At 45.1% G+C, this 13,727-nt stretch overlaps 1 protein-coding gene across 3 annotated transcripts in view; it reads left to right on the top strand.

The window, feature by feature from the left end:
- Nucleotides 1-2,984: 2,984 nt before the first annotated feature.
- The window catches only part of BCL10 (BCL10 immune signaling adaptor), a 182,189-nt gene continuing 171,446 nt past the window's right edge, over nucleotides 2,985-13,727 (top strand). For all 3 annotated transcript variants that reach the window (XM_086954078.1, XM_086954075.1, XM_086954072.1), the window contains exon 1: nucleotides 2,985-3,368. In XM_086954078.1, coding sequence (XP_086810204.1) covers nucleotides 3,318-3,368 — 51 coding nt within the window. In that variant the 5' untranslated portion in view covers nucleotides 2,985-3,317. The remainder of the gene's footprint in view (nucleotides 3,369-13,727) is intronic.

The following is a 13,727-nucleotide window of genomic DNA, read 5'->3' as shown; positions in this document are numbered from 1 at the left end:
CCCGTAGAGTGTTTGTGAGATCCCGCACCTCGTCGCCAGTTTATAATGGTTATGTTATGTTATGTTATGTTAGTATGAATTTGTAGAGCGCACGTTATGTTATGTTATGTTATTTAATTTTTATATAGCGCACGGACGCCACAGCGAAGTGGCGTCCCGGCGCTTAGGAAAGTTGATAACACAACACATCAGAGGAGATAAAAAGACTAGGCCTAAATTGTGGAGAAAAGATAAGTTTTAAGTGCCTTCCTGAAAGGGAGCAAGTCAGGGATGGTGCGAAGAGAAGCTGGCAGAGAGTTCCAAAGGGCTGCCGCCAACACTGAGAAAGAACGTCCGCCCATCCTGGATTTTTTGAAACGTGGCACAATGGCAAGATTGGATCCGGCGGAGCGAAGAGCTCTGGCAGGGACATAGTGCTGAATAGTCTGTGCAAGAATAGGAGGGAAGGCTAATTTGAGAATTTTAAAAGTTAAGCAAAGAGCTTTAAACTTAATTCTCTGCCCCACCGGCAACCAATGGAGATCTTGAATAGTCCGACGAGCCGAAACAAACTTCGGGAGGCCAACAAGCATCCTCGCTGCCGCGTTCTGGACTCTCTGAAGGCGAGATAGCTCGGCCTGGTTCAGGCCCAGAAACAGGGAGCTGGCATAGTCCAGCCTGGTAAGAACCAGAGCTTGGACAATAATCTGTCTGGTCTCCGCATCGAAGAACTTAAAAATTGGTCGAAGACCTTGCAGAGTACCGAAGCAGGTGCCAGCCACACGTTTTGTGTGTGAGGTGAAAGAGAGCTTGTTGTCAAACCATACCCCGAGGTTTCTAACCTCAGTCACGGGGGACGGAACGGGGCCAAGATCAGACGGCCACCACTGGTCACCCCATAATCCACTTTCCCTACCAAAGATAATGACCTCAGTCTTAGAGGCATTCAGTTGGAGCCGATTGTTCGCCATCCAGCCTGCCACAGCTTTTAAAGCTGACTGGAAAGTGGGGGCATCCATGTTGGAGTCGCCATTAAGTGCCACCGCCAGCTGCGTGTCATCGGCGTATGACACCAAGGAGAGACCAAAACTATGGGCTACCTCCGCTAATGGCTGAACATATAAGTTAAACAAGGTAGGGCTGAGGGCCGACCCCTGAGGGACACCCTGAAGTATGGGACGAGAAGCAGAAATGAAGGGAGGTGTGGAGACCTTGAAGGCTCGATCCTTAAGAAAGGAACAAAACCACTCGAGTGCCACCTCTCCGACTCCTGCCTCCATCAGACGGTGTAAAAGAATCTGGTGGGACACCGTATCGAAGGCGGCACTGAGATCCAAAAGGATCAGTGCCGCCGTCTGACCCAAGTCCAACAGGTTCCTGATATGCTCCACCACAGCCAGAAGAGCAGTTTCAGTGCTATGACCTGCACGAAACCCATTTTGGGAATTGTCCAATATATTCGCTTCCTGCAGGTGAGATGATAAAATAGCGTTAGCATGTGCTTCTGCTAGTTTGGCTGGCCAGGGGAGAAGGGAGATGGGTCGATAGTGTTCAGGCTTGGTAGGGTCGAGGGCGGGTTTTTTAAGAATTGGAATAACCGTCGCCTGTTTCCAAGCCTTAGGAACACTGCCCGTACTGAAGGACAAATTAATAAGGTCATGCAGAACAGGGTAGCAGCATTCAGCAGATTCCCTGAATTGAAAGGGTCTCATGGGGTCGTCCGGGGAGCCAGATTTGACTTTTGTCGTTAAGGCCGGGGTTTCTTGGCGCTGTGTACCGCTGGGGAACCCGTCCTGGCTTTCCCTGTGAGATGGTCCCTATTGGGCATCCCTAAGGTGAAGCCAGGCATCCCCAGCAGCGAGGGGGCCGTTGTGGAGATTGAGCAAGCTATTGCCCAGAGTTGCAGCGTGGGACCCATGGTTAGAGAGGCACCAAGGCGAGATTTATCAAGCCTGCTGACATTGGTTCCGTACCCTGCCGTGTCGGGAATTGAACCCTGGTCCCGGGCCGATCTCTGCTTCTGGGTCTGTCGCCTCTAACCGGTGAGCCACACTTCTCCAATGGTCCGTTATGCTAATAAACACGCAGACACGTTTTAACCGCTTTAGCGCTGCGCGAATTTTCGCGCTGTGCTGAAGATTTGAAAACGGGCGTGGTCGTGACGGAAAGGTTCCGTCATCAGCACAGCTCAACCGACGCTGATGACGGAACCGTTCCATCATGAGCGTCGAAGGGGCTAAGGATTGAAGTTTTAATGTTTCCGAGCACCGGGAGGGCGACTTGCCGCCTGCTAGAATCGCGGCATCTCAAAATGACCGCCGACGTTCCCAGCCTGCACCGGGCGCACGCTATAAACAGCTAGAGCGCGTCACCACAGGTATTCGTGCGCTTTAAAAGTCTCTTTAACATTAACATTAACCCATTCAATTATCACTCTCACAGTCATTACTTTAAGCTTATGTACCTCAACTGTATGCTTCTCTCTTTTATGTTTTAAATGTCTGTAATGTTTTATATTTCTTGCTTATTTGGAAACCACCAATAAAAACTTTTGAACATGAAAACCGTTTGTCTTCTCAGATTTGCCAAAATATATACAGGTCATTTGACAGTATCATATTTCATCACTTTAGACATTCTGCATCCGTCCGTTGTAAAGTGGAGAAAGAATCAGAAAAACACTACATGAGTTGGCTCGCAATTCTTAAAAGCAAAATCTAGTGCCACATTAGAGCAGAAAACGGACTCATGTTTACGTGTGAGTATGTTTACAAAAAATCATATTCTTTTACGTTTTTGGCGAATATTACAATGTTATATTTTTAAACCGCACAACAGAAAATAAAAGCAAACAATAATAGCGTCATAAAACTGGGTTTCCAAACCTGCTACTTTAAAGGTGGAAATTAATTAATAGAAAATTAATCTATCCAATCGAAAAAGCTTTTGTATTGTAAACATACATTTTTGCCAATCAGAAACGAGCACATATTTTAACCCCGAGAGCTCAAAATTTACCTGTTTCCTGAAGCGGACGTCACACGCTGAATAAGGAAGCCCTGGTGAAATCTCATTGGACTACTGTACCGTGAACTCCTTCTGCGAGTCAGGAAGGAAACTTACTTATTCAACATGCTGTAGCTTGTAACACTGGCTAATATTCGCCAGTATCTATTCTTTTTCGCTCGCATGTTGCCTTTCTTTACGATGCTGGGTGGTTTGGCCACATTCCTCGGCGAAGAACGGTGAAATGCAGTTAAGTCGTTCGTGTGTTTAAACTTCTTAGTATTTGTTGCTTAAAAAGTAACACGGAAGAAAACGCGGAAGATTGTTCTACAATGGATGCTTCACAGCTTACCGAGGATGAAATGGCAGAAGTAAAAAAAGACGTAAGTTTGAACATTTTAATTTAGTCCTGCTTACCAGCGCGTATCAATAAGTTTTGTTTATTCGACAAAATTAAATGTTCCATCACAATACAAAAATCACAAATGTATCATTGCGTTCTTTACATTGTATAATATTTATAAAACAATAATCTGTGTATCCTTACTGATGTCATGATATTTGTAAAAGGGGTGCAACAATTTAAGCACAGTTTATGGGAGAATTTGAAAATAATTAAACCGTATAATGTGAGTAAAGGAAAGATGGTTTGTACCATGAATACTCTGTATTCTCACGAGTAATTGTAAACACAAAAAACCGAGGGGCACTTTCTTCTTGGTCACTTGACAGCCAGGGAAAATGTCACGTACGGGATACCCCTCGTAATACACCCGAAATCTGTCAGTGGCCTGATCAATGTTACTTACTGGTTGCCCTAGTGAGTCTTGTATTTCTAATACCACTTCGGACTCCCGTTTAGATCTCATCAATGTTGCTAGTGTGGCTCCTGGGCGTTCCCCTTCTCCATATGTATGTGCTGTAGCATATTTGCCTAGATGTTTGACCTGTTGGCGATGTCTTGGAATTCCTCTATCTTTACTTTTATTTCGTCAAGCATTCATCAGCTGTGATCTGGTGATTTCTCTCCAGGTCACTTATCTCCCTTTCTAGGCGCAATAAACAATCCCTGAGTGATCTAAAAACGCCATCATGTTTGGATATTATGATGCCTCTAATAAAAGCCTTGAAGGCCTACCACAGTTCTGATATTATTATGGAAGTATTCCTCAATAGTTTGGGCTACTCCGAATGGGAGTGAAGCACCAAGTGAAGGCAGTACGCCTCCGGGTTTGGAGTTCATGATCCAGAATTACTGCTGAGTGATCCAAATAGGTTTGTGGGAGCGGCTCACATCTGTGAACCAGGGAGGCCAAACACCTTGATACCAACCAAAAATCTATACGTGTATAAATGTCATGGAATATGGACCAGCTGCAGACCAATATCTCCGTATGTCCAGAAGACACACTCTATACGCGATCTCTAGGAGCGGCCGCTCCACTGCAGAGGGGCAGCGGGGGGCCACCTCGAATGTTCCGGGTTCAATGCACAATTAAAATCACCCTTCCAAATTTGTGAATTGTCCCTCCACTGAACTAAAAGGGCCCTTAGGGAATTGTAAAACTGCGGATCATCATAGTTTGGGCCATATTCCCCGACCAGTAATACAGCCAAGTCCTTATTTATAACAACGGGCCACCACAAACATACCCCCAGGCTCCACACGCACCTCCTGTAATGACACCAGAGCCACAGGCCATCCAATGCGAGCATGAGAGGTGAAACCTGCATCATGGCAAACGCCCTGCATCCTTCATTGTCAAGACACCATACCCGGGGCTAGATGGGCTTCTTCCATTAAGGCTACATCTGTCTTGTGTCTCTTGAGGTACGCCACCACCCTCCATATTATACTACTATCATTTACGCCTCTGACGTTCCATGTGATACAGCTAATCAATGAGGGGGCAGGTTAGCCAGCCTCTGCTTGGTCTGTCTCCGCAACTGCGCAGCGCCCATTAGAAAACATTGATCATGCCCAGCCATACAGCACATTTCACATTTTCTTATAAGCAACCAAAGATAAACAGGTGGAACAAAAACTCCACCCACACTATGGAATCCCACAACCTGCATAGCATTTATATATCCCTCCCCAACCCTCCTCATCAGCCCACACAAAAAGCACATCTGACTTGCCGGCCAAACCACATTATACCTCGCATGGAATATAGGGTGTGCCCAAGTTATGAACTAATAGCACATTGGTCAATACAAAAGGACAAAATATCTCCTGAAAGCAATAGTGTGGTGCTAGAGAAAGGGGTCTAGGATAGTGACACTCCCTGATAATATAAAAGCACTCTGTGTCACTAGGAGAACCACACTGTATTGGAAATACTGCCACAATATCATTGGAGCGATGTTACCAGTGTCCTGAAAAGGCATCACCAGGAGAGGAATAAGCCCCAAACCTTCCAGCAAAACCAGGCTGCACTGCGCCACTGCTCAATGACTGAACCAAGTCTCTATAACCGACCTCGCGTGGCAAGGGGCAGTCCCTGCACAGTTCTGCTGATCGAGTTCCTAATAATATCGGACATCATGAAAGGTCCATCCATCATGTATTCTAGCATAATGGCCAAAGGCCTCAGTTGGATCTTTGACTGGTCTTTCATGTAATCTAACACGCCTGCTCTGTGAGCCTTGTGGGCTGTGAATGCCAGGTGTGATAGTCTACTGGGTTGCTATATTCATTTAGTACTTATGATTCCGTATTGTCTTCTCTACCAGCAGCCATCTTTGTAGAGCCACGTCCACTACCAGCACCATCCTTCCTCTTGATGAACTGCAGCAGCTATTTAGGATCAGTTAAGTTGAGTGCTTTCCCCTCCAACATCAATCGCAATTTTGCAGGCTAGAGCATACTATATTCCATTTGTAGTTCTCGTAGCTTCCTTCTGGAAGGTATGAATAGACATTTAGCCTCCTGCACATGCGGTGTGAAATGAGGATAGAGGAATAACTCAGTGCACTCATAGCGTAGTGTCTTCAATTCGCTAGCCTTTTGTAGAGCAGTATTGTGATCTCCATAGTTCAATAATCTCACAATTATAGGGCGGGGGGCAGCTCCCGGCACCTACGTTTGTGGATGTGGGGGTCATATGATAGTATAAGTACGACTTAGCAGAGGTACTGGATGGGGGAAATTAGGGTTGGTAGAAATGTATGCAGTTGTTCAGGTAGGTTTGGCCTGTGGTGTGCAGTGCTTTGTACGTATGGGTGAGGAGCGTGACCTTTACATGCTTGTGTATGGGGAGTCAAAGGAGGTCCCTCAGGTGAAGTGTGACGTGGGACCATTGTGAGAAGTTGAGGACAAGTCTGGCCATAGCTTTCTGAACAGTCTGTAGTCTTTTTGTGAGTTGCTTGTTGATCCCTGCATAAAGCGAGTTCTCATAGCCCAGACGCTTGGAAATGAGGACCTGGGTGATAGTTTTTCTGGTGTTGTTTGGAAGCCACTGGTATAGTTTTCTCAGCATTCACAGTGCAATGAACCAGGCTGTAGCGATGAAATTGACATTGGCCTATGTATCCGGTCTGTCATCGATGATGATCCAGAGAGTTCCTGCTTGTCGTCTGGGGATGGTAATGTATCCTAGTGTCATGTGCCACCAGGCTGAGTCCCCTGGCAAGGCATCTTTTCCAAAAATCAACCCTTTGGTCTTGTCGTGCTCAGCTGGAGGAAGCTGGACTTTATCCAGGCGGCCACTTTGGTCTTGCAGGTGCTGGAGTTGTTTCTTTTGCTGGATATTTTGTTGGCATATGTGAGCATGTCGATGTGTGCTCTGATGACGTCGGCCAGTGGGGTCATGTAAATGTTGAAGAGGATCGGGCTGAGCGTAGACCCCTGTCGGACTGCGCAGATGAGTTCTGGGCTTTCGGCGAGTAGGGCGTCATGTTGGCTGTCTGGGTTGTTTTGGTCTGTACTGCAAATCCATTGGATACTGTTCTTGTGTAATCGTCTTATCAGGATGGGGTGGGTGTCTGTGTCGAAGGCCACTGAGAGGTCAGGCAGAGTGAGGGCCGTTATTTCTCGTCTATCCAGAATCATTTAGATGTCATCCGTTGTTGCTGGTGTTGGGTCTCAATCCTAACTGTGTGTCATCAAGGAGCTGGTGATTGGCAATTTAATCAGCAAGGCATCTATTGAGAGAACATGACTAGGTGCAGTTGTTCTTTGTGCATTGCTCCCAGACTGTAAGACTAAGGAAAGCTTGTAGTTGGCAGGATGGGTCACTCCGAGTTAACTGGGGAAGCCCTGCTACCCTCTTGCATAGTTGAGAAGGACTGTACCTGCAACTCTTAACTCAGTTACTCCAGTGTGACTCCAAGGGTTAGTTGGCTGGCTTCCTGATCAGGAGCCCCAGGGATAGGCTTCCCACACCTTGATCCTAGCACCTGGATCCTGCCATATGTGAGTTTTACCCTGCCAAGTGGTGCCACTCCAGTTCTAGACCCTTGGAAGTGGGCCTGAAGGTGCTCTGCCAGCCCATCTGTGAACCCAGCAGAAACAACACTTCTCTTCTTCTACACGGTGCAGCCTGCATTGGAGGTGAACCAATGCATCACCTCTGCTGTGTTGACCTTGTAAAGACTTGGCATTGCAGCCTCATTGGAAACACTGCTTCGCGATGCATCCTAGACGCAGGACATTGCATCAGGAGCCTCCCATTGGTAGCAGCCTCGACAACAATACAGGACTCCACATTGCAAGCTCCGCAACTTCTTTGGATACAGGCAGTGAGCAAAGCAACTTCGACACATGATTTTGCATCACAAGCCACCTCGTCAATGGTCTCCTCTACTACGATACCAGGTCTTGCAGCTCCTCGGAAATGATACTGCGTGCTGCATCTTCTGCCAAGACTTCGGCTCGGCTGTTCATTTCTTCCTCGATGCGGGACCCAGCAACTCTTCGCAACCAGGGTTTAATATTCTCTTGTTCACTGGACCTCACAGGGTCCCTGTAGCCGGCTCCACTCCATCGTGTTTAGCCCACAATTGTGACGTTGTCCTGGTCTAACAAAATGATTCACAAATACACCAGCTGTGGGTGTAGACGATGTGTCAATAAATAGAAATCAAGTCAATGTACTGGATTCTTGTGTTCTAAATCAGCATTTGCACGCAATCTGTGTGTCGTCATGTTGAAAATTTCCGATCGATGAAGAGACCCCAATCTCGTGCATCCGCTACACGTAGGAATGAGGAACCTCATTAGTCCGTCTCGTCTTGTAGAATTACATTATTTTTTAATCTTCGTGCTTAGCTCAGCGTTCTTGCATACTGAGACCCACACCATCACAAACATTGCCGTATTACTTCCACTCGCTGTCCATGATTCCCTGAAACCCTAATTGTAGTGGTTCCACAGTCCCATTGTATATAACTTGGCTGTCAGCCTTCCCCCTCACAGGGTGCCCGGCTGGGTCCCATGTGAGTACCCTTCCTACATTTTCACTTCCTTGTGGTGCACGAATGTCACTCTGACAGCAATTCCTTTTTCTCAGATGTCCCTACATCACTAGGTCCTGAAAAGACCCTTTATTTCTAAGGGGGTCAAAACGCCGCTGACCACCTAAAGCGAACCATTCACCCTTCCCTACTATTAATTTGAGTGGCTGTCTTTATTGTACACTAGCTTACCAGTCGCGCTTTGCTGCGATCTCAGAAGAAAGGAAATTTAAGGAAACTTGTTATGATGACATTCAATTTACATTGTGTCATTTTTATTGAAACATTCATTTTAATATGGAAAACATTTTAAAGTGTTGTTTTAATTCGGTTTATTTTTTCGAGTGCTTGTGGATACACTGTATTTTTTATTGCAAAAGCGAGTCGCACCGGAAACTGTAAACGTTCAGTATTAGAAAGATTATGCGGGCCCTGGGGGTCCGGGGGCCGATATTTAACAATTTTGTGTTTTTTTTGCCAGAAACCTTCGCGGGAGTGTACTTAACTTCCCAAAGTTTTATATGTCGATCGGATGAATGGTGTAGTAATGCATAAAGGACAGACAGACATACTTTTGTTTTTACATATATAGACTAGCTTACCCGTCACACGTTGCTGCGATCTCAGAAGAAAGGAAATTTAAGGAAACTTGTTATGATAACATTTAATTTACATTGTGTCATTTTTATTGAAACTTATTTATTTTAATATGGAAAACATTTTAAAGTGTTTTAATTCTGTTTATTTGAGTGCTTGTGGAGACACAGTATTTTTTGTTTTTCCATCTGGTGCGTACACAAATAAATCAGAAGGTTTTCTGACGCATGAGCTGGCCACATACAGTTGTCCATGTGAGAAGCACGGATTCTCCAAATCTAGTCCACACACTTGCAGCGATTGTCCTTGTGCTTTGTTGATGATCATTGCAAAAGCGAGTCACACCGGAAACTGTAAACGTTCAGTATTGGAAAGATTACGAGGGCCCTGGGGGGCCGGAGGTCGATATTTAACCCCTTCGATGCTGATGATGGCCCCCAGCCGTCATGCATTACGGTGGGCATGTGCTGATGACGGCTGGGGGCCGTCATGAACCCGCCCACTACGGAAAACGCCGCAAAGGCGCAGAATCGCGTCCGCACCCAAGGGGTTAACACTTTTTTTTTGTGCCAGAAACCTTCGCGGGAGTGTACTCAACTTCCCAAAGTTTCATGCCGATCAGATGAATGGTGTAGTAATGCAAAAAGGACAAACAGACATACTTTTGTTTTTATATATATATACTAGCAGCCCGTCCCGACCTTGTCCGGGTGCAACAGGCTTCCCCGACCCCCTCCCGGACATTGTGCAGCAGTTCGGGCCCCCGCCCGTCCCCTTACCTGAGCCGCCGCTCCTCCCGCCTGTCCGCTGCTCGCACCGCCGCTGGCCTGTCCGCTGCTCCTCATGTCACCGCTCCTCCCCCGTGCCATGCCCGTCGCTCCCTTACCTCAGCCGCTGCTCCTCCAGCCTGTCCGCTGCTCGCACCGCCTCTGGACTGTCCGCTGCTCCTCACGTCACCGCTCCTCCCCCGCGCCATGTCCGCCGCTCCTTGTCGCACTCCTGGACGCTGCTCCTCCCTGCGCTCCTGACGTGAGCACGTACGTCGCGGCCAGCGCTACTTCGGAGGGACTACTTTTTTTTTTTTTTTACTGTAAATTTTTTAAATAATGTTTTAAAAAAAAATTATATAGCCTATAACCATCTACACACCCTGAGGATTCCAACGGTGTATCGGGTGTGTGGATTGGCGCTGTGGTTCCCGAGTTTACCCGCCTCAAAGGCTGAAAGTTCTTCCTTTATTATAGTAGTATAGATAGATTACTTTTTGATGGTCGACTTTTTTATTTTTGGAAACCACTTGCCTATGTCACAATTATTGTAGGTTCCATGTTCACTGTGTATACTTTGCACCACTTTTTGAATACAAATTTTATGTTTCATATATAAAAAAAACTGTTGAGACTAAAATCAATTGTGTGGTATATGGTTTTTTCTTCTCCCTCCGACACTTCCATAACCCTTTTTATTGCCATTTGACTGAAGTGTTATTATTATTAATTACATTGTCCACAAAAGCACTCTAGGTGGGCATGAAATTTAGGTTTGTCCTGCTTGGAGTGTTTGGTTCCAAATCCACTGATTGCATTGGAAGCCACATAAAATGTACCCAAATTTGTGGGAGCCTAGCTGACTATAAAATTAGACACTGGCTGCTGGAAAATTGCAGCATAAAATGAGATTAAGTCAAAGTAAGCATCCAAGCTCTGCTTATTGTATCAGACTGAAATTGCACCTAGGTCCCCGGTCGAAGGGGAACAATGACTTCTGATTGGCGCTTTACTTTTTCTCTGAACATTTGCCCTTCAATGAGTGTGGGCCTGATTTATAGCCAGCAGGCTCTCATGGTCTTGTCATGTATTCTAGCATAATGGGACAAAGACCTCAGTTGGATCTTTCACTGGTCTTTCCTGTAATCTAACACTCCTGCTCTGTGAGCCTAGTGGGCTGTGAATTTCAGGTGTGATAGTCTACTGGGTTGCTATATACATTTAGTAAGTATGATTCCGTATTGTGCTGCGAATTGGCATCTCTAAGATGCTGAATCAATGTTTCAATGCGCTGATTGGTGTGGGGATCAGGCAGGTGGACAATGGCACAGTTGGTTTGTGGGCATAAAGGTATACATGAAAAAGGTGGCAGTCACAGCAATTCTTTTCCCTCTCTTACAGTGGAGTCTTATTCACTTGGTGTCAAAACCATATTTGTGTCAGCCACAAGCATCTACCTGCAGCAGGACATTATCCATTTAAAAAATGAGCTGATGCCTACCTGCAGCCAATTTAGTCTTTTTGCTGATATTGACTTGGAGCAATTTCTGACTGCACAGTGTATTTGATATCCTGAAGAACATGCCACCTTTGTGCTATTCAGTCCTTTGCTTTTCCAGTACATGCAGTATCTCTATTTTAGTGGCCGGGTGAACCACAAAGCACTAACGGGTCTGTGCAGGGTGTGCTCCACCTGGCCCCATTATTGACTTCCATTGACTCTGACTCCGACATCTTAGATTATCTTATAAATGTCAAATCTTTGCCAAAGCATGTATTGACTTGTATAACATGACACCATTGCTCTTGTGGAATCCTCTTTAGGGGAGTCCTTACAAATTGATATCAAAGCACTGTTGTACAAAGGAATGGTTAGGATAAAATAACCTCTGTTTGGTCTTTCATTGTGGTGGGCTGAAGTTTTTAGTGTCCCATCTCATCCCACAATAGATATTGTAAGGGATTTAGGGGTTCTGTTTAACAGCAACCTATTGTTTGTTACTCGTGTAAATTGGGTAACAACTACATGCTATCTTAGTCTCTGCACTTTGTATTGGGTATTTCCCTTCTCCCAGTAAATTCATACAAAGCAATACCTCATGCCCTCATTGAATCTAGATTGGATTCTTGTAATTCCATTTACTTGGGTGCCAACAGTATATTGAGCACGATCTCCAAGAAGTGCAAAACACTGAGGCAGACCTTATTCTCATGGTACCCAAAACTGAATCTGTGAAATCTCACCTGATCTCTTTACATTGACTTCCACTGTGAAGCGGAATATCTTTAAAGTGCTATGAAGTTTTTTTTTAATGCCAGTCCTCTATATCTCAAAACAAAGTTTGTTCTCCAGGAGCCCAAAAGATTTTTTAGATCAGCCACGTTTCCTCTCAGTAGTGCCTAAAATTGAACGTTTTACCCAGATTTAATTAAAAAAACGGATGTTTCAATTCCCCTAATCCCAGGTGTTTCCATTACTGGCTAAATCTCTTAGTGCTAGGATACCCTTTGGATGTCAGTTACACTTTTTAAAAATGTATTTTCCTTTATTTTATTCATTCACAGTGGTTGAACATCCCAAGAAAGCTCTGGAGTCCTGACACATTCTGGGTTGCCTGGGCTCTTAAAATCTTGTGTGTTTCTAAGGTTGCCACCGCTACAGGACAGAAAGCACTTAGACAAATATTCCAATTTTAGCTTAATATAATTCTCACTTGCCTCAGTGACCAGCCCCGGATGCACGCTGGTTACATCCTTAGTTTGTGCCAATTGCACTCTGGATTTAGAGTATAACATTTAACCATGCCAGGTGTATCTTATCCCTGGATATATCTTTTAAAAATGTTGTGCCTTTTCTCCTGGTCCTCCGTAAATGATTATTCTACACTAAAAAGTGTTTGAAAATAGACATTTTTCCCAAGAAAAGAGACTTCATCGATCAAGGTTATGCACTGTTGTTCCCTGTTTGGGTTGTGTGCACCTTGTACCCACCTAGCCTACAGTTTTTTGTCAGACTCAGTTTAGTCAAATTGGGGACGTGAGTTTTGAAGTTTATACTGGCCGCCAAAGCTTGAAAGATCAGCTTTTCATTTCAACTCGATTAAGCAACCAAGGTGACTAGGCCAATCACATTTGACTTTCAGTTCCAATGTCAGTTTGTGAAAAAGTTAAAATCTAAACCAACAAGATAGCTGTAATCTTGATTTAATTTTTATTTAGTGTTTTATAGAGCGCAAATGTGACCCGTTAGGGTATTGGAGAGCTTTACAGGGATAACACATTGTATGCAAGTATGAAATAGTCAAAGGAAAAAAAACATGAGTAGGAGTAGAAGGAGGTGAAACGTTTGGGGAATAACGGGATGTATACAATGTTCAAATCATATTGCAGAGAAATCCAGCAAATGCATTTGTGGGAGTACAAGGTCAGTACAAGATGGCTAGCAGCCGTTCAGTCCAAACTCTAGCGGCAACAAAAATAAGCAAAGCCACAGAGCGGGGTGTGCAATGCATGATTTATGGGAGAAACTTGCCCCTTAGGAAGGTTTTGGCTTCCTTTTTAAATATTGACAGAGAGGGAATTTTTCTAATGAAAGGCAGCAACGAGTTCCAGATTCTTGATGTGCCCCAGAGAAAGCACGATTGCAAGTTTTTTCCTTCGGAAGCGGGGTGGCTGGAGCACAAATTCTCTGGCGGACTTGGAGTTTCTGGCTCCTCCAGAAACCATGATTTTCTGAGCTAGATATGCTGGGAATTTTGTGTGGTGCTTTGTGGGTGATACATGCCAGTTTGTATTGGATTCTGGCTTCAAGAGGAAGCCAGTTCAGCTCCATCCGATGCAGTGAGATTTGATCGTATTATTTTGAGCCTTTTAAGCGTCTGGCGGTGGCGTTGAGGCAAGCTCTTAGGGGGGCTGTGTAGA

The sequence above is a fragment of the Lissotriton vulgaris genome, chromosome 1_1 (assembly GCF_964263255.1).
Source record: "Lissotriton vulgaris chromosome 1_1, aLisVul1.2, whole genome shotgun sequence".
Taxonomy (NCBI): domain Eukaryota; kingdom Metazoa; phylum Chordata; class Amphibia; order Caudata; family Salamandridae; genus Lissotriton; species Lissotriton vulgaris.
Note: the sequence above shows the minus strand (reverse complement) of the source record. Positions and strands in the feature narration are given on the sequence as shown.